At 52.3% G+C, this 19,712-nt stretch overlaps 2 protein-coding genes across 3 annotated transcripts in view; one reads left to right on the forward strand and one right to left on the reverse strand.

Annotated features, from left to right (window-relative positions):
- RSPH9 (radial spoke head component 9) overlaps window positions 1–19,712 on the forward strand; it is a 37,860-nt gene that overhangs the window by 10,934 nt on the left and 7,214 nt on the right. Inside the window, exon 5 of one of the 2 annotated variants that reach the window (XM_061146816.1) lies at window positions 2,045–2,266. The exons of the other annotated variant lie outside the window; for it this stretch is intronic. Within the exon in view, the coding sequence (XP_061002799.1) occupies window positions 2,045–2,205 (161 nt within the window). The 3' untranslated portion in view covers window positions 2,206–2,266. Of the gene's footprint in view, window positions 1–2,044; window positions 2,267–19,712 lie in introns of those variants that run through there. 2 annotated transcript variants of the gene reach the window in all.
- Window positions 1,799–18,849, reverse strand: MRPS18A (mitochondrial ribosomal protein S18A). The gene is made up of 6 exons (XM_061146819.1): window positions 18,709–18,849; window positions 11,213–11,244; window positions 8,729–8,836; window positions 6,185–6,308; window positions 5,888–5,957; window positions 1,799–3,069 (listed from the first exon to the last, which is right to left on the reverse strand). The coding sequence occupies exons 1-6, from the start codon at window positions 18,818–18,820 to the stop codon at window positions 2,925–2,927; spliced, it is 591 nt and encodes a 196-aa protein (XP_061002802.1). The 5' UTR covers window positions 18,821–18,849; the 3' UTR covers window positions 1,799–2,924.

Raw genomic sequence — 19,712 nt, forward strand, 5'->3', positions numbered from 1 at the left:
GGAAGAGTGTCATTGGCTGGCCAGCCCCTCACATAGCACTTCTGTACTCTGCCAGCACCCTGGGCCTGCATGGCGCAGATCCCCAACCCTGGTGGGGGAACCCTGTTTCTCCTTGCTCTTGCTTGGCCAGTGTAGGGGGAGCCCCTGAGGAGCCTGGGCCCTCCCCCACCCACTAGAAGCAAGAGGTGGCCAAGTCCCACGTGGGCAGGCTGGTACTGGGGAAGCCAGGACCCAGTCCTTGCCCAGGGTGTGCCAAAGCACTGGTGACAGGGAACTGCTGAGTGTGTCTGGTTGGGGGCCTCCAGTTCTTTCTCCAGGGCAGCATTTGGCCCAGGGTGGGGCTGTAAGCTGCCTTCTCTGGGTGGTCAGGGCCTGACTTTTTTCAGTTCCATGCTGCTGCAGGGACTGGCACGGGGAGCTGACAGGGGTTACCTTCCGGGGGTCTGTGTTCTGACCAGAAGCTGCATACGGTGTACTGGGAACACTTTGTTCTGTCACACCCCCTCTCCTGTTACCCCTGGGCCATCTGTTTTCTGGAATGAATGACTAGAAGAGCAACAGGCTAAGTCTCCAGAACCTGCAGGCAGGTTTATGAGGTGGAAGATCTCAGGGATCCAGAGAGGCAAGCTGCAGGAGCTGGGGGAGATACTCCCCACTTCTCTGACCACCCCCACCCTGCCGGGAAGTGCCCCAACCAGAGCTCTGGGAATCCAGGGACACTCTTCTTTCTCGACGCTATCTGGCTGGCACTGAGGGGCTGGGGGTCAGGCCGACACTGTGGCTTCTGCCTCATCACCTCACTCTTGGCTGGCGGTACTTGGTGTAGGCCCCTGCACAGTGCTGAGGTGGCCCCTACGTGGGCACCCCTCAAGCAGGTCAGGGCCAGCAGACTACATACACCCCGAAAGCTCTAGCTGTGACCTGGGCAGGTGCTGGAGCCCTGAGATGGGCTGAACTGCCATCAGGGCTAAGGGTGCCTGATGGTCAGGTCTCCTGGATTCAGGGTGGCCTCTGGTGGGTGGGGCCTGAGCTCCAAGGCTGCTGGGTGTGGAGTGATCGGGGTGGGCCATGGTTGGAGGCAGCCTGGGGGCAGCGGCGCAGCGGGAGCCAGGCAGCCGGGCTGGGCTGGCAGCTGATGAAGGCCTCGGCGCAGTTCTCAGTGCATCACTGGCTGGTCCAACACCAAAACCTTCAAAGCATTTGCCTTTCTGGCAGGGGCTGGGGCAGAGCTGCGGCTGGGCTGGGAGAGGCCTCGGCGCAGGGGAATAGAAGCTCCAGATCTGCATCCAGGGGCGATTTTCCCAGGCTCCTTCCTCCCACACAGCGGCTCCCTCCCTTGGTTCTGGAGCTGGATTGGGCCCTTCCCGCCAAGTCTTCGTGGCTGTACAACTCAGCCCCAGGCTGGGCTGCTCCCGTCTAGGGAGCAAAAACCAGGGCAGAACCCAGGACAAAGGCTCATTAGCTGCAGCCCAAGTCCCCTCCCACCAAGGACGGCTCTCAGTCTACCGGCTGCCAGAAAAGGGCTATTGAGCTGGAGGCCTGAAAAGGCCACACTTTTATGTGAGCCTGGGCAGGTCTCATCCATCTCAGAGTGAAGCTGCTGGGCCTGGAGCAAAATTTTGCAAGAGAGGTGAAGCGCAAGAGGACGGCAGGCCACCAGCGAGCCCGAGTGCAGGGAGACAGGGGCCTGGCGTCTCCCCGGCCGAGCCCCAGCTCTGCTCCGCCTGTGCATGGGGACCCAGCTTCCTCCCCCATGCAACCTGTCACTGGACTTGCTGACAGGAATAAAACGGACTGCTTTGAGTTCCACCTCTTTTCATTTCCTTCACCCTTCCTCTGGAAGTGGCTTTAATGAGCAGTGAAATGGCTCAAAGGCAATCAGGAGGAGTAAAGGGCCGGGATAATTAAATTGTCTTCCTCTTTCCCAGTGGAACCTTAATGCTCAGGCCTGGCTGCCTGGAACTGGGGTTTCTGCACCCCGGGCTGGGCTCTGCCTCCACGATGCCCAGGCCTTGCCCTCTGCTGCCTCTTCCCCAACCCCCAGGGTCCTGGAGTGTCCAGATGGAGAGGGGCAATGCCCTGGTGGTGCTGCGCAGCCTGCTCTGGCCCGGCCTCACCTTCTACCATGCTCCTCGCACCAAGAACTATGGCTACATCTACGTGGGCACCGGCGAGAAGAACCTAGACCTGCCCTTCATGCTGTAGGCGGGCCGCCCGGAGGGTGTGCAGAGCCTGAATAGTATTTTCATAAAGGCGGTGAATCTGGTCGGTCTGTTCTGTGCTGCTTCCCCCACCTCCACCTCCATCTGGCGTCCAGGCTGAGGAGAGGCCCAGCTCTAAATAGAGCAAGTGGCAGAGGGCTGGAATGTGCTAACGAGAGAGGACGGTGGGAGGAGACGGCACGGGGGAGAAGGTGACGGCCAGGCCTCTGAGGAGGGCAGCTTCCTGGACTTGGAAGCGCTGCACGCAGGCCGGGCAGCGGAACAAAGAGCCAGCGGCTGTCAACAGAAAGGAAGGGAGCCTGTGCGGCCGTGAGCTCCGCGCAGTGCCCCACGTGGCCCACCACCCCAGACCAGCAACTCAATGCGCAGTGACTGGCCGGAAACAGGCTGAGCCCCCCGCACTTCCCCAGCAGTGAGCACACACCCAGCGGGTGAGCACAAGCCTGGTTTATAATAGTCCTTGGGATAGACGGCCGGTGCCCCAGCCCTGAGCCCCGGCCAGTCGTGAGACCACCGCAGCTGCACAGGGTCAGATACCACAGCTGTCCGCCCCCAGCTGCCAGCACCACGGTGGTGCGGGTCCCAGGCACTGCAGAGGCCCTGCCGCGCCCCGTGCCGTCTGCCCGGGAGGAGCCGGGCTGCCCTGGTGGGATGGGGCGGGAGTGCAGGATGAGCCCAGGTCTCAGGAGGCCTTGCGCTCCGTCAGTGATACAGCACCAGAGGACTGCCCGTGTAGGAGACGTTGTCCTTCAGGAGGGGGGACCCCACGGCCATGCGCACCTTGTTCCAGCGGTGGCCCTTGTTGTAGATGGGCTTGACAGAGCGGGGAGACCAGCGGGTCAGGTACCTGTGGAGGGAGAGTGGGAGGCGGCCATGAGGGCTGGCAGCCCAGGGTGCGGCAGAGACCACGGGCGTGGGCCTCTCGGGCCGAAGCTGCACTTGGTCAGCCAAACACTTTCACCAGTTTTCCTTTCTTGAGAAGGGGCTTTTCCTGGGAGCAACTGCCCAGCGTGCTGTAAACAGATGGGCTGGGCTCTGGCAGCCGCAGGCGTGTGTGGCCACGTGCTCCCTTGTCTTTATGAGTTGCCAGTGTGTGTGCGTGTGTATCTGCTGGGGGAGGAGGCAGAGGAAGAGGCTACTCAGAGAGCAGATCAGCCCTCTCTGGCCCAGTTGTGGGGAGAGGAGAGGCTGATGTAAGGGCCTGGAGGAATCCCTCCCTCTTCCCCACTTGGCTCACTCCGCTACCCGAGCCCTCAGGGGACAAGCCTGGGCAGCCATAACTGGCGGAGGACCCCTGACCCCTGATCCTCAAGCAGGCCATGACTGGAGCCCAGGGTGAGGGCCCATGGGTGCAGACGTAGCCCAGGAAGGTTCGTGTAATACGAGCGGGGATGGGGAAAGATGGCTGCCGCCCATAGTCCTTTGGCCTCCTTTGGGGACAGCAGGGCCCTGACAGTTCCGAGAAGAGTGGCTCATGCCGGCTAGGACTGGGGTTTACTCTGTTCAGAACGAAATTTGGATCCTATCCAGAGGCCCACCCTTCGTCCTGAAAGCTCAGCCTCGGCAAAGGCCAGGATCCTCCCCTGCTTCCACACTAAGTTAGGGCTCAACCCAGTGCCTCTAGAGACCCTCCCATGAGAAGTTTTAATTTAAAAAAATGAATAACCATGCTGAGAATTTTTAGAGAACAGTGAAAAAGTGACTGCTAATGTATACATTTCAACTGAGCCCCCCTGGACCTCTATCTTCTGAGTTCTGAGAGGAAGTAAAAGCTGTAGGACTACACGCCACGTGCGAGCTGGGCAGGCAAAAGGGCTTCCGACGACCACTGGGTGGCTGTCAGCCCCCCAGCAGGGAGGTCTCTGTGCAGTGAGCTGGCCCCAGAGCCGCCTTTGCTGTGGCTGGTGGTGCTGCGACCTGGCAGGGCCCTGTGCTGGTGTCTCCCTGGCTTCAGAGGGGGTGGATGAAGAGGTGGGATGTGGAAGCAGGCTGCTTGGGATTGAAGATCCCAAGGCGCACCAGGCTCTCCAGAGTTGCTGCCTTATTGCACCCCTCCGCCCACCCTTGTCCCTCCCACCCTGGAGAGGCCCTGGGAAGTTGGGCTTTGGCTGGCCCTGGGCATGATGCCTGTGCCACAAGGAGCAGGTAGCTGCCGTGGAGGGGCTGGGGCCTCCGGCCAGCTCTCTGGGGCCACTCCAGCTCTAAGAACCAAAGCTCCCTGCTAATCGAGCTCCTTCCCCTACCTCTCTGGAAGGGGCGTTGAAGGAGATGGCACGGCTCCTCAAGGCCCAGCAGAGCCAGGGCCAGTGCACGGGCCTGGGCAGCTCAAGGGCCGCTGGATGAGACTGTCAAGTCCCTAGTTGTAGACAGGACTCCCTCTCTTCCCCAAGAGGGCCTTTTGCAACCCCACGAGCCCCCACCTGCCATCAGTCCTGCGTCACGTTAATGGACACTGGATATATGGGAGGGAGCCTGTCTTTGCTTCAGAGGGCTGAGGGCAGGATGGATTGTGTCCTCAGGCCTGCTGCTGTCTCTTTTAACAAGTTGGAGTGGGGGTGGGCTCAACTCCCAAATGGTCTGCAGCAAATTTGGGAAAGACAAGAGGAGGTTAATATGTCCTGTTCCCCCAGGGCTGCTGGCAGATGGCCCAGCTGGCAGCGTGGGAGGTGCAGGTGGGAGATGGGCAAGGGGCCAGGGTGGTGGCAAGAGAGTCAGTGAAGACCCAGCTCTGGCCCTGCACCCCCAGCCCAGCAATCTAGAGCTGGTATCTACCTGGCCTTCCATCCTCCATTCCTGGGTTCTATTAGGGATCAGCCTAGGAGGTTTGCTGGGGGTGGGGGATCTTGCTTTGCTCTACCCAAAGAGCGCAGTTCTAGTGGCATTAGGACAGGCTGAAGGAGGAAGGGGCATTGATAGAAGAACAAGAAACACCAACATCTTTTACAGACCTGGATCTACACTCAATTAGAGAGTACTGTAGTTCTAGGAGTATATAGTGTGGTAATGTCAGAGACAGCTGTTTGAGTGTTAGACAGGAACCTGTTCCTACACCAGGGGGGGGCCACCTTGCTCAGGCTGAAAGGCAGATTGATTGATTCTAGGATCTAAAGGCCTTTCTCTCCTCTTCCATAAAACCTCAGGATCTCATGGGATGCCATACGCAACTGAGCAGGTTGTTAACTGCACAACTCTAGGGAGAACGTTCACAATCTAGTCTACATGGATGCTGCCTTCAAGTTTTGTAGTATATGATCTGACAGCTCTATACGGTGGCCCTACCCTGGACAGCCCTCCCATTTCTATTTCTAAAGTCTCATTTTGCCCTTTAATAACCCCAGTGCTATTACTGAAAGTTTGTAGAACTGCTCTGACATTCCCATAGCAACCCAGTATGATGTCATAAACAGAGGATTAGCACATTCTAATGCCCAACCAGCAGATCTTCTTACCCTTGTTACCCCTGGGCTAAGTGCCCTGCTGGGGAGGGACAAGGAAAGAAGCTGAGGCTGGCAGAGGGATAGTAACAGAGACGTGCACAGTGGTGGGACTGATGGGGTGGTGGGGTGGCAGGGTGGCGTTCAGGCTGGAAGGGACGGAGCGCTCCAGCTTTCCTGAGCTGCATGATGAGCTCCAGGAGCTGGTCTCCCCAGCCCAGGTCTGTGTACCTGTTGAGTCGTGGTCTGGTCTTTGGAACAAATCCTTCAGGAAGCTTGGGCCTGTGATTTGGGAGCAGACCTGAATGGAAGGAAAAGCATTTAAGAGGATGGTCTCTGCACTCCCTCTGCAGCTCTGGGGGACTGAACAGAAAGCCCAAGGGGGAGGGAGGCTGGCACCAGGGGGGGAGGGGGGGGCGAGTATAATGAAGTCTCTGGACACACACTGCTCTCTCAGGAGGGGCTAGAAGATATGGAAGGTGTAATGGTGCCCACAGCCCCCAGCCCCCTCGGCCCGAGGCCCTTTACCTGCTCGGTGGGCCATCTTCACACACTCCTCAATCCTGCGGTGCTCTTCCTGGCACAGCCCGGTGATCCTCCGGGGCAGCATGCCCCCATGTGGCCGGATGAACTGACTGAGCAACAGAACATCCTAGTGGAAACGGAAGACGGGAGAGGAGGATCATGGGGATGGGTGCTGGCTGCCAGGGAGCCAGGGCCAAGTGGTCTGCAGGGCAGGCTGTTGTAGCTGGCACTGTAAGGGGCTGATGCCACCCCGAGAAGCGACCTGAGACCAACTCCCTCCACACACAGCTCTGCACTCAGGCCCGCTGCCTCCGCCACAACAAGTTCAATCCCAACTTAGCAAGATTTCCTGGCCCCATTACCAACCCCAAGAGTTCTCAGCTCCTCTATGAGACAGTCTTCCAACAGACTTGGTGAGAGATTGGAAACTTTTCAAGAAGGTTAACAAGCAATCATGCACCCACAGTATCTCTCCTGGTGATGAAAAGTGTGTTATCCTCTCTGGGTGACGTAGCGGGTATGTTATGTATTTACACACAAGAGGGAAGACCTGTACCATTCCCGCCCCCAAAGTCTACACACCATAGCCCAGAAGACTTGCAGAGAGCCCCTCCACCTTCTGCCATGCCCTCTGAACAAAGCGCCAGGCAGCAACAAGCTGAGGAGGATGAGGTCAAGTTGTGAAGTTAAATCCCACATCTTCTACACCCTCTGTGCCCAGATGTGAATGGATTCTTGGGCTTCCTTTGCACCATCAGACTGCTTTGGATGAGTCAAGGAAATAATGATAAACAAAGCCAGCATCCAGAGAGACCAAGTCCCCTCCCAACTCTCACAGGATGGCAGGGGTTAAAGAACAAGTCTCCCACCCCACCCCCAGGGGCCTGACATGCCTGTCTTCACAGTCCTGGTCCTCAAACAGATTCGCTGCCCTGGCAGGCGCCTCTCTGTATAACTGTAGATTTGCTTTAATCACTGGTCAGCTCCTGGGGGACCCAGGCCCCCAATTCCCACCCCTGTAATCCTCAGAATCTGATGAAAAGAACTTGGACTGGATTATCTGGGGATAATACACTGGGCTCACAGCCCCAGTGCTGCCCCCGCTGCAGGCTGCCAAGGAGGCTGACAGCTCTCTGCAGCTCAGAGTGGCACTGTCCTGAGCAGAAAGGGGTGAAAAGGAAAACAACTTCTCCAGCCTTTACCTTGGAGGGGATTGGATTTCTTCTGCTTGATAAACAGAGCCAAGTCCATTTCCTGGAAACGGCTGGTAGGAAGAGCACCCCGCAGTGGTCAGGCAGGTGTGGGTCCCCCCCCCGCCGCCCATCCACAGCTGGGATTCTAGGTATGCCCAGGACCCTGCTAACTTCCATGTCACAAGAAGCTGAGAGCACTGCCTGTGTCCTCCAAGTTCCCTGTTACTCCAAGTGGCCATCAGCAAAAGGGCGGGGATAGGGTGAAAGAATACCTCCACCCCCTACCCTGGGGTGGCATGAGGCCAAGGCTCCCAGCCCAGGAGATTAATTGGGTTGTTCTGTTCAGATCCCATGGGCATGTGGCCTTTCCTGCTCTCACCACCTGACCGGGATCTCTGCCCTTAGTCATCCCATTCCACAGAGGGGCACAGGGACAACGTGCAGGTCAAACTGGCCCAAAGCCTGAATCACCTGAAACCTAAAAATAGGGTGCTTAATGTCACCAGCAGAACTCTGAAGGACAAATATGTATTTCTCCAGGGCTGTGTCCATCCCCCACGCCTGCCCCATCTCCAGACACATGCAGAATAGCAGCTGCGACTGGCGGCTCTGCCTGGGTTTCATACCCCCGAGTGCATCCCAGCTCTGATACTTACTAAGCTGTGTGATCTGAAGCAAGTGCATTAACTTTGCCATGCCTCAAATTGCCTCATCTGTAAAACAAGGATGAAAACAGTACCTACTTCATGGGGATATTGTGAAAACAAAGTGAATTATGCCCCGCAGGTGCTTCACACACAGAGCAGCACCTACCGTTGTTTGCTCTCATCGTCTCTCCGTGAAACGACGCTCTAGAAGAGCTACAGCAAACAGGGGTCCCTGTAGCTCCAGTGTGGGAAGAGAGTGATGTGTCCTCAGATCACAGTGAGGACTCTTAAGACACGCCCTCATTACACAAGGAGGAAAACCAAACCCGGACTCTGAGTCCACCCCTCAGGAACACAGCCCTATGAGACTGGGCTCCAGGGCCCTGGTGGTCTGAGCTGCCCGCAACCAGACCAGGAACTGAGTCAGGGACTCTCCGCCCTGGTGGCACATTAGAATCACCTGGGGAGCTTTAAAAAATAATGATGAAAAAAAATTAAAAAAAAAAAAAATAATAATGATGGGCGGGCTCCATCCCAGGCCAGCGGAATCATCTAGGCGTGGGGTCTGAGCATTTTTAAAGCTCCCCTGGGACTCTCATGTACCGCTAGCGTTGAGAGCCGCTGGACACAATGTTTCTGTCTTGGTGGCTCCACAAGATGCCTGTTAAGCCCACAGGGAATGTGAGCTCTGAGATGCGCAGACTTACCTCATAGCTATACCTGTGCTTCAGGTTCCAGCGGCAGATGGGGCATTGGCCAGAGGGGTTGGGGGGATTTGGACTTTCCTTGGGAGTCCCTGTGATTCGGCCTTCAATCTAGGAGGCAGAGAAAGAGAGCTGATGAGGGGGAGAGTTGTGTGGAGACCCCGATCCTTGAGCAGCCCCCAAAAGCTGGTGAGGTTTCCTCTCTAGGGGCCTCAGGGGAGCAGCTAATGGGCCTCTCTGCCTGAACACAGCTGCTGGACGCTGGGCCTCAGGTGGCCACAGAGCTGGGTTTGGTGACCTGTGAAGGTAATAGAAACTTAATTTAATGCTGGTGGCAAGAGGAGAGGTGTGTGGTATCTGCTGAAGGCTAGCTTTCCATCCTCAAAAAGACAAAAACTCTAGAACTTTATGCTTCCCTGTCCCTGCTTTGGGAAAAAGTAATCCATGCACATGGTAAAAAGTTTCAAACTGCACAGGGATGTGGAGTCCAAAGGAAGTCTCACCCCTTATCCCGCATATCCTTCATAGCAGAAACTGCAGTTTCCAGCTCTGACAGAGCTAAGTCTAGGCCAGTGGTTCTCAACCAGGCACGATCTGGCCTCCCAGGGGACACCAGACAATGAAACATTTCTGATTGTCACCATGGGGGTGGGGTGGGATGGGGATGGGTCCCTAGCCCATAGCGGGGAAGCTGCTAATAAGCATCCTATGACAGACAGGACAGGCCCCCACAGCAGAGAACCAGCCCGTCTAAAACGCCAACAGTGCTGAACTGAGAAACCTGCTCTAGGCCTACATGAGCAGACCACTGTGTATACGCCCCTCCTCCCCTCTGCAAACACAGAGTGGGGGACACAGTCCCCTGGCTGCCTCCTCTCAGCACTCTGGATGCCACCTTTCACACCCCGCCCAGGCCACGTGTGAAGTGACCTCCGCCATGGCTGCTGTGTCCTGTGACACAGCCTTGGAGAGACTAAGCACAATGAAGCAGCGACCTGGGCGTCAGCTCCAATTGCAGGAGGGGGAGGTTAGACAACCTTGCTGATTGAGGCCACGGATTATGAGTGAGGCTGGGCCAGGTCTGAGAGGCTTTGGGGGGAAGCAACTCTCCCAGGGAAGAAGTGGAAAAAGGCAAAGGAGCTGGCTGAGTAGGCGCTGTTACTGCCTTTCTGGAGATGCCACCCCAGCAATGCCAGAAAAGGAGCCAAGCGCTCCGGAAAACGGGCAGGGGGTCAAGGTGGGCCTGGGCGGGGAGAGCGAACATTTACACACTCCCCACTACAGGCCTGGCTCTGTGCTGATAATGGTCCACATGGATCATCTCATTTAACTCCACAGCCTAGTGAGGGCAGATTCATGACCTTATTTTACTGATGAAGAAGTCAGACTCTGGACAGTGAGTAATACCGGAAGTCAGCCATGGCACTGCCTCTCGGGCATGGCCGGGCTCCCTCCCCAAGGGCTCTCATGGGACCACATGCCTCTCTGTTAGTTCCACGAATAGCAAATTCATTCCCCACAGGAAAAACACTCTGCACACACAGAAACCCGACGAGTGTCTCTCCACCAGCATGGAGTTTACAGGGTGAATGCTTGTTTCGGTTTTGGATAAGGGAACTATTCTTAAAGGGATGGGAGTCCCTAGAAAGAACTGTCTTGAGGTCTTAACCTCAAGTACAAAGGTTTAGGGGGAGCCTTCTGGGGAAGACCCCAAGAGGGAACCCTAAGGGCTTGTCCTGGGGATAAGAAGGCCTTGGGCAGGGCCATGCGTGGCTAGCTGCCAGAGGGTTAAATCCCTGGTTGACATGGAAGCCACAGAGGCTTCTGGGAACTCTGTGGAGTGGTTGAGGATTTCTTGGGAGGCACAGAAGGCCATGTGAAAACAACGTTGTCTTTTAGGGATTATAGGATAATCTAGGCCCCATGACTCCCTGAGGAAGGGAGGTGAGATGGGCCCAGTGAGGGTGGGGGGTGGGGGAGGAGTAGAGGGAGTGAAAAACCGTCTAGCTTTCTCACCAACAGATGAGCCAGGGCGCCAGCTCTGAGCCCAGGGCCCAGAAAGTGTCACCTTCTCACTGCCTCACTGAAGGAGTAGCTGAGTCATTCTAGGCAGAAAGGAAAGAGACTGAGATCCAGGCTCCTGGCCTGGGGTCAACTTACTCTCTCTAGCCTTGCCATTACCTTAGTTTCCCCTTTGGAAAACTGACTTATCGCCCGCCAAAAAACATAGCAGAAAATACTTCTGAGCCCGTGTCATACAAAAGGCCACTTTAATCAAGTAACAGATGCCTCAGTCCAGCACAGCGACTGTTCCTGATTAACCACATTCCCGCACACGGGTTGAAAATAGTAGATGCGGGATTTATGGTAATGGAGGGAGCAGATCCTGAAGCCAGTCCAGGTGGGGCTCCCACCCTCGCTCAGAGGAGCAGCCAGGCAGCTCCAAGTGGTACAGAGGTTAGAAGTGGCCAGATCGACAATACTTACTATAGTCGTCTTCCCTTCTTGGATCTCCACCACTACAGAGATAAAGGGGAAAAATTAGGTCAGCCATTTAATAAGGAACAGGGAGTTTTAAATCATAGCTCAAACCTTACACACTAAGAAAAATGAAGCGCTCTGTCTGCACTCTCCCATGGCCCCCACCTGGAAGTATACAGGGTTTACCTCCCAGTGCCCAGGCTCTGTGCCCGGCAGGCTGTGCAGAGCAGTGCTAAATAGATTCAGTTGTGTCCAACTCTTTGTAACCCCATGGGCTGTTGCCCACCAGGCTCCTCTGTCCATGGGATTCTCCAGGCGAGAATACTGGAGTGGCCTGCCATTTCTCCTTCAGGGGATCTTCCCGACGCAGGGACTGAAGCCAAGCCTCCTGTGGCTCCTACACCGCAGGCAGACTCTCTATTGCTGAGCTACTGGGGAAGCCCGTGACATGAGGGTTCGCACAAAGCAGGAGACCCCACTTTGATTCCTGGGTTGGGAAGATCTGCTGGAGAAGGGATAGGCTGCCCACTCCAGTATTCTTGGGCTTCCCTGGTGGCTCAGCTGGTAAAGGATCTGCCTGCAGTGCGGGAGACCTGGGTTTGATCCCTGGGTTGGGAATATCCCCTAGAGAAGGGAAAGGCTACCCACTCCAGTATTCTGGCCTGGAGAATTCCATGGACTCTATCGTCCACAGGGTCGCAAAGAGTCAGATACAACTGAGCGACTTGCACTTTCACTTTTCCTGCAGGCTGGGTGGGGGGCAAATCCAGATGCCCATATCATATCACCTCTCTGAGATTAGGGGTCTTCATACTGTTTCTGCCTTTCTAAGCCAAGATTTATCTTGGTCACATCCGAGGTACTTGGCAAGATCTTGCCCTACTGTGGCTAGCAATCATGGCCTAAGAGCTGAGGGGTTGGGGGTGGACAGAGACCATAAAAAGACCTTCAAAAGTACCCACTGTATGTGTTCTTTCATGAAGAGAAATCAGACAAATGTGGTTCCTGACCTTGACCAGTCTGCAATCTAAGATGCAGCACCCAGGGGCCCCACAATGGGTAATAATGAGATCAGTTTGCTCTGAGAACATCTTGAGAGCCTTGCGTTAAACCTGTAGAAAGGCAGCTATCTTTCCTCCCTGCAGGAATGCATTTTGTTATCCACATTGGAGAGGGAAGAGTGACAGGAACGAGGGGCCTGCAGGTATGGGGTTGGGGTCAGGGCACAATTTCAAAGAGAGGACTGCAGAGCTATCCGGAGAGGGACTCCCTCAGCTCTTCGCCTATTTAGGAGTGAGGCAGTCAGAAAAGAACCTGAGGGCAAAACAATTTCATTGCATGCATGTCAGGCTGTACTTATGTCCTCTTATTTAACTAGGATTCAGAAAGACCACTTCAACAATATCTTAAGGGAGAACCAAGCTCATAACCCACTTTTGGCAAATAAAATCAAACAGAAGGTTCTTAGATATTGTCCCATGGTCGCCCAGTTTCTTTAGAAAGACAGAAGCCGTGGCTTTTAGCATAGGAATTGGCACACCGCAGATGCTCCATAAACTCTAGGGAGCAAAATACTGGTCGTGATGCCCTTCTGACTGCTAATTACCATAATAGAAAATGTGAGTGCACACAGCTATAGATAGGCTGCAAATTGTCTCCCCAAATGCTAAATCTATATTTTAACAGCAGCTTGGCTACCGCAATTAGTTCTACTCAGCTCCAGTCAAGGAAAGAAGCAGTACAGATTAGAAAGAACCTAAGGTTAACTTTGTGAATCTAATGAAAGTTACGGACCTCGCCCTAGAAACACGTCCCTCGGTGTACACACAATTAGACATGCATTACAGGAAGCTCACAGACCCCTGCAGCTGTGTACCTAAATGGTAAGACTGGTTTTCCCTCAGTGGTGGCAGGAGGTGATTTTCTAAAGTTTCTAAAATAAACATGTACTGCTTTTGCAATAAAAAAATAAGCAGTAAAAACAGAGAAGCTAAGAAAAAAGAGTGAGGCAACTCGAACCCACCCGGAGGCCCCTGGCAGCATCTGTGATCACTAAGCTCTGTGACCGACACCAAACTGGGCCCAGACTGCCTGGAACTGTCCCCCCACTCGTTTTCTGGGCACGGCCATTCATAGAGACCCATTACTCCAAACAACCAACCTGAGAGCCCCTCAACTGCGACTCCACACACACAAGGGAGTGACAACTGGCCAGAAAGGCCCTGAGGCTTTCTCTAGAGAACACTATAGTTACTAATCAACTCAAAGACAAACTAAGCTTCTCTCCCTAAGAGAAAATGCGTCACCCCACGCACAGATCTACTTGTTCCCAAGAGACCAGCCTAAACGGGATGTGGGTGAGACTCAACCTGGTACTCAGCCTGGAGGCCAGCACATCTGCTGGGGGATGGTCCCTGCACTGCGTCAGCTTACAAGAGCTCTGGGGCAGGAGGGCCGAGCCCTAGCCCAGCTGGGCACCCAGGAAACTGCAAATTTGCAAAAACCAGGTTGGAAGAGGGACGGAGGGTGACCCAGTCTGAGCAACAGCAGGTGAGGGGGGCAGCACAGGTTTTTAAGAATCCCGATAGCAAACAAAAGGAGAGACCTACTCCGGAATCACTTAGGTCGGCGTGAGATCAGCGCCCTGAAGTGAAGTGGACCAACATGTGCTTCCCCTCTCCATGGAGGCACTTGGGTCCCAACCATGAGGTAAACAAGTCTAGCAAAACACACATCACTCCTGGCAAAGAACCAAACCCTGAAGTCATCCCACTGGCCCCTGGAAGAGAGATCAAAGTCTGTGGCAAGCTCCACTGTTCATAAGCTCCCCACACAGCAACTCTGAGCCAGTGAATCATCTCACTATGTTTTATCGGGTAAAACAATAGGCAGATGCTTATCTCATAGAGACGATTTGTCAAACGAGGAGGAATGACTTGAGAACACATATGGAACTGAGACTGATCAGGGCGGTATCTCAGTGCAGGGGCAGAGGGCCCACTGGAGCCTGAAGAGGCCCTAGTAGATTTCAGGCCTCTCAAAACAGAGATAGGAATCAAAATAGTATTGCTTTTCAGCATGCATACAAAAACATGTCAAAACCAAACAAAACCTGAGATCCATTTTGTCCCTGGCCTCCTCTCCATTCAAGAGAAGTGGGGGTGGTTAAGAAAAGCTGGACTAACAGGAGACCATTAGTCACTAACTGAAAACTTGTTTAGAAAAAGATGGAATTGCCCTTGTGTTCTGAGATGTGGCTGGATCAAGTAAACTAAAGAAGCAGTTTTCTAAACCAAGATTAAGGGCCAAGATCTTACACATCAAATAATCTGTGCCACAGGAGGCAAGGCATTTGCTGAGCAACCGTGGAGTGTACGACTGGGCTCCACCCACCGTGGAGAGCTCCCCTCTAAGAGGAGACACAGTCTTTGCCCTAGAGGAGAAAAGAGAACTAAATCAAGCATGGGAACTTCACTCTAATAAAGTCCATGCCTCGTAAAGAGGTCCTTTGAGTACTTCAGTAAATACTCGCCTAGGATGGAGTCCAAGATAACTGAATTGTAAGCCTAGAGCAAACAGCGTCGCGGTTAGATTGCAGTGAGGCAAAAAGGCCTCGATGGCCACACAAACAGACACAGAGAACTGTGGTGGGATAAAGGCCCAACTGTTTAGTAAAGGAGGAAGTGAGGGGAGATGAATGACAAGGGCTGGAGGGAACTGCTGCAGGAAGTGCCCAGAGGACCGATGTCCTTCTTGGAAAGGCTCCATGGAAATCAAGTCTCAAGCAGAACATGAAGGGATGGAGTAACTGAATGGCAAGGTGGCTACAGGGCAGCACCAACAATCCTACACAGCATGCTTGGCAAGTGTGGCCATTGACTACTTTTCTCAAGCTCCTTCCTCCCTCAAGCACTGTTCCCTTCTGTTCATCTTTAACTCTGTCACAAAAGTTTTCTGATTCTCTCACCACCTACCCCTTCCTTTTCCCTTGGACCTGAGGGAACTTCCCTCTGCACTATCCTTCAAACGAGGAGTCTCACTGCTACACAAAAATCTCTTTCCACTAGCAGGTTACTCTGGACCATGTCTTTTGAATTCTTTAAAGCCCCCAAGTTGCTCACTTCTGTCTCAAAGCTTTTAGTTACAGGGCTGTCCATCCTGCAAGGCATATCCTTGTCTAAAATGCTACATCCTCCAGAAAGCTCCCTTAGCTAACTGGAAAAGAAGAAAAACATTCCCTTCAGCCTTTACTTGTTTCAACACACTCTGCTCTGAGGATCTGCCAGATCATTATTGTTCATTTAGAAAGTCATATGTGTTTATTACTCTTGTTTTAAATGCTTTCCTTCACGAGGGCTCTAAGAGTGACAAGGCAGGAACAAGGTCTAATCTCTGCTAGGTCTGACGGTGTCAATCATGAAATCAACTCCAGCAAGTTAACCAACAAAAGTTTTTAGGGAGGGGAGGGAACCACGGGGAAGCCCTACCACGGAGTACCAAGGTGGTGTCACTAGTGAAGGGGGAAACTGCTGGCCTTACTTCTGACTCCAGCATTTACTAGCTGTGTGATGCTGGGCACAGCTACTGAATACCTCTGGACCAGATTTCTTCATCTGTAAAAATGCCAGTAATATCCACCTTTAAAGGTTGCTGAGAAGACTGAAAAGTGTATGTGGAAAGCCTGGCAGAGTGCTTGTAGCACTTAGTAAACCACAATTTCCTTTAAGTCTTGCTTCTTCCATAATCATCTTTTTTGGTTCTGTATGTCCCTCTGGTCAAAGATCAGACCAGGCTTTCTCAACAGCAGCAGGACTGGTATTTCAGGCCAGGTGGTTCTTTGTTGTGGGGGGCTGACCTGTGCACAGGAAGATGCTTACAGCATCCCTGGCTTCTACCACCACACACACACCAGGAGCACCAGCTGTGACGACCAAAAATGTCTCTGGATGTTGCCAAGTGTTCCTGAGAGAACAAACTGCCCTTGACTGAGAATCACTGCTTCATACAGAGAGCTTCTACAGGCAGGAGCAGTAGTGCTGAGTGCCCACGAACTCTTACTAAAATTAAACAGTACTATCGTATCAGAAAAGCAGAAATGCTTGAATGTTTTCAGCAAGATGCCAGCTCCCTCTCTGTGACTTTAAATTCTATGTATACAATATTATTCCTCAAATATACCAGCCAGGACCAGTCAAAATTAGCTGTATATGTAATTCTTTAAGCTTTACACATAATGGATAGAACATCATGAGAAAGTTGCTGGTGCTGTTTTTAATTTAAAGGCTTTGGAGATAGGTGGTTCTCAAGAAAAGTATAAGCTGATGCCTTCAAGTAAGATCACATCAATTCAATTATTTGGCTTTTAGGTCTGACAGTAACACAGAGAAGTTACCAGGTATGCATGGTGGGGAAGACTTCAAATATTCATTTCATCATACAGCCATCTCTCCAACTGAAAAATTCAAATCTCAAATATTCCTTTGTAAAAAAACAAAACTATTCCTTTTGCCTATCCTCTGGGAACATGGCAAAGAACTGTTTTCAACTTTTAATTTCATAATGGATATGTGCATTGTAGTTGTTAATGTTTGACACTTGGTAGATGCCACCAAAAATGTTACAGGTAAGGAATTCCCTGGTGGGTCAGTGTTTAGGACTGACTCTGTGCTTTCACTGCAAGGAATCCAAGTTTGATCCCTGATTGGGGAACTAAGATCCCACCAGCCAAGTGGCACGGCCAAAAAAAAAAAAAAAAGTTATGGGCATATGCCCATTTTACAGCATAGGAACACATGAAACAACTTTCCAAGTCCTTGTTACCATCAGCATGATCTCTTTGGTGTCTTTCTTTCTCAATGCATTAGTTCATCTAACGCTAAAGAGGCAGTACCTGGATTTTGTTTTTCTTTCTAGAAAATGTTCCATCTTCCCTTCATAGCTAAATTCTTCAAACACCCATTTCCATTTCTTCATTAATTATTTCTTTAATTTTCCCAAACTGGGTTCCTTATCTGCCATTCTACTGAAAACTTACAGAAGACTTTTTCTGAGACAAATCCAATGCTCCCCTTGTTAGGCTCTTATTTTTGGACTTTTATGCTTCCCCTGGCAAAACAATCACTCTTTTTCCCTGGATACATCTCAGCTTTAGTTAAAGGATATGCTACTCCAGATCTTACACACACACACACACACACACAAAACCACTTCTTTGCACATCACTTATCCTTTCCTGCTTCCAGCAGTGCACAAAGGAAGGTTATGTACTGAAAAGACCTTTTCATTTTCTGCCAGATTCCATCCTTTTATGAGCCTATTAAAGACACACTCCCTTCAGGAAAATTTCCAATTCAGTTTGCTGTTTCCAGTAACTGAATTTCTCTGAACATGTGCTTAGTCGCTAAGTCATGTCCCTCTCTTTTAAGATCCCTGGGCTGTAGCCCACCAGGCTCCTCTGTGCATAGGATTTTTCAGGCAAGAATACTGGAGCGGGTTGCCATTTCCTTCTCCAGGGAATCGTCCCAGACCCGGGGATCAAACCCGTGTCTCCTGCATTGCAAGATTCTTCACCCGCTGAGCCACTGAGAAAGCCCCAAACACCTATAACCTAAATTGTATTCACTGGAGAGTACTGCATCATCTCATTAGAACCTAACTACTCAGGAACCCCTTGACAGTTTGAAGTATAGCACTTCGCCTTCAGTAATCTCTCAGTTCAATGTCAGGCTGCCTTTCCAGACTTAATGAAAAGCAAAACCACTATCCAGGATTTGTCTGTTTCAGCTGTTCAATGGCCTTTCCACCTTACCTTCCACCTCTTAGACTAAGGGTTCGGGCAGTGAAAGCTGCCATCAGATTATACCATTTCAGATGAGAAACTGGAAAAGGAGGCCCAGGGGAGGGTATCCAGCTGACCTTCCCTGATTGCACAGTAATTTTTTAGTGAAGGAGGCGGCGGTTAGAAGAATATGGAATAGAGAATTAACATCCAGTGCCTGCGTGCGTGGGTGCTAAGTCGCTTCAGTTGTGTCCGATTCTTTGTGACCCTATGGACTGCAGCGTGCCAGGCTCCTCTGTCCAAAGTATTCTCCAGGCAAGAGTACTGGAGTGAATTGCCCTACCTTCCTCCAGGGGATCTTCCCGATCCAAGGATCGAACCCATGTCTCTTATGTCTCTTGCATTGCCAGGCTCTTAACAAAAAACTTTTCTGAACCCTAGGACAGGTTTCTATTCTGCTCCTAAATAAGCAAGCTTTCTCTCCGATCTTCATCCCCCTCGCCCCCCTCCCCGCCACCACCCATGAGGACACTCACGATGAATGAAAGATCAAGGTAATAGAATCAGGGTCTGGAAGAAAACTGCTAGCATTCCCCGAGCGCAAACATCTCCGACGTTTCAGAATCGCGAGAAGGAAAGGGAGGGAGGGGCGCACGGGGGCAGAAAGAAGCAGCCTTCGTTTCTTCTCTTCAACTCTAGGAGGTCACCAGGACCCAGCACTCACCTTCCCTAAACGCGCGGGCTGGTGGCCTAGCCCAGTTGGTCACGGTCGGGCCTGTCAGCAGCCCTCTGAGAAACCGTCCGCAGCCGGACAACAGCACATTGAAGGCCGCCATTTTGAAAACTATCGCTGACCTCTTGTGCACTTCCGCTTCCGGAACGGCGCGCGCGCGCAGCCGCAGTAGTGGGCAGGAAGAGTGCGTCTTGTGAGCGTCGAGCTCCGTTACTCTTGTCAGTTATTTCGATTTCCTCACGTCTCCAGCTCTGAGCAAAGCAGAGTTAATGTGTGAAGCCTGTGCTTCATTCTGAGAGGCTGGGGAGGTCTTTATCCCCTGTCTGCTAGTCCTCGAAGTCTCCAGGGTCGCTTTCGTTCCCTGGCGGACTAATTCAGTAAAATTACATTCACAATCCTTATTTCTTTAAAACTTTTTCTTTACAAGTGAGATGTGGATTTTCAGCTTCTTGAGGCTGCGGCTAAGTCTGTACCAGAGAAGTTGAAATGGTTAGGACAATGATTCTGGAAGATCAGGTATCTCACAGATCTGGGATGGAATTAATACTCGTGTGCCAACTCCACCCCACCGCCGCCCGCACAGTCCCCAAGCTGCGCTGCCCTCACCAAGGGGTCTTTCATTCTGGTAACCAGACGCTGACCTTTTGCTCCAAATCTTGAAAGATGATGCTGTGAAAGTGCTGCACTCAATATGTCAGCAAATTTGGAAAACTCAGCAGTGGCCACAGGACTGGAAAAGGTCAGTTTTCATTCCAATCCCAAAGAAAAGCAGTGCCAAAGAATGCTCAAACTACCGCACAATTGCACTCATCTCACACACTAGTAAAGTAATCCTTAAAATTTTCCAAGCCAGGCTTCAGCAATATATGAACGGTGAACTTCCAGATGTTCAAGCTGGTTTTAGAAAAGGCAGAGGAACCAGAGATCAGATTGCCAATATCCGCTGGATCATCGAAAAAGCAAGAGAGTTCCAGAAAAACACATCTATTTCTGCT

Source organism: Dama dama, chromosome 7 (assembly GCF_033118175.1).
Source record: "Dama dama isolate Ldn47 chromosome 7, ASM3311817v1, whole genome shotgun sequence".
Lineage (NCBI taxonomy): Eukaryota > Metazoa > Chordata > Mammalia > Artiodactyla > Cervidae > Dama > Dama dama.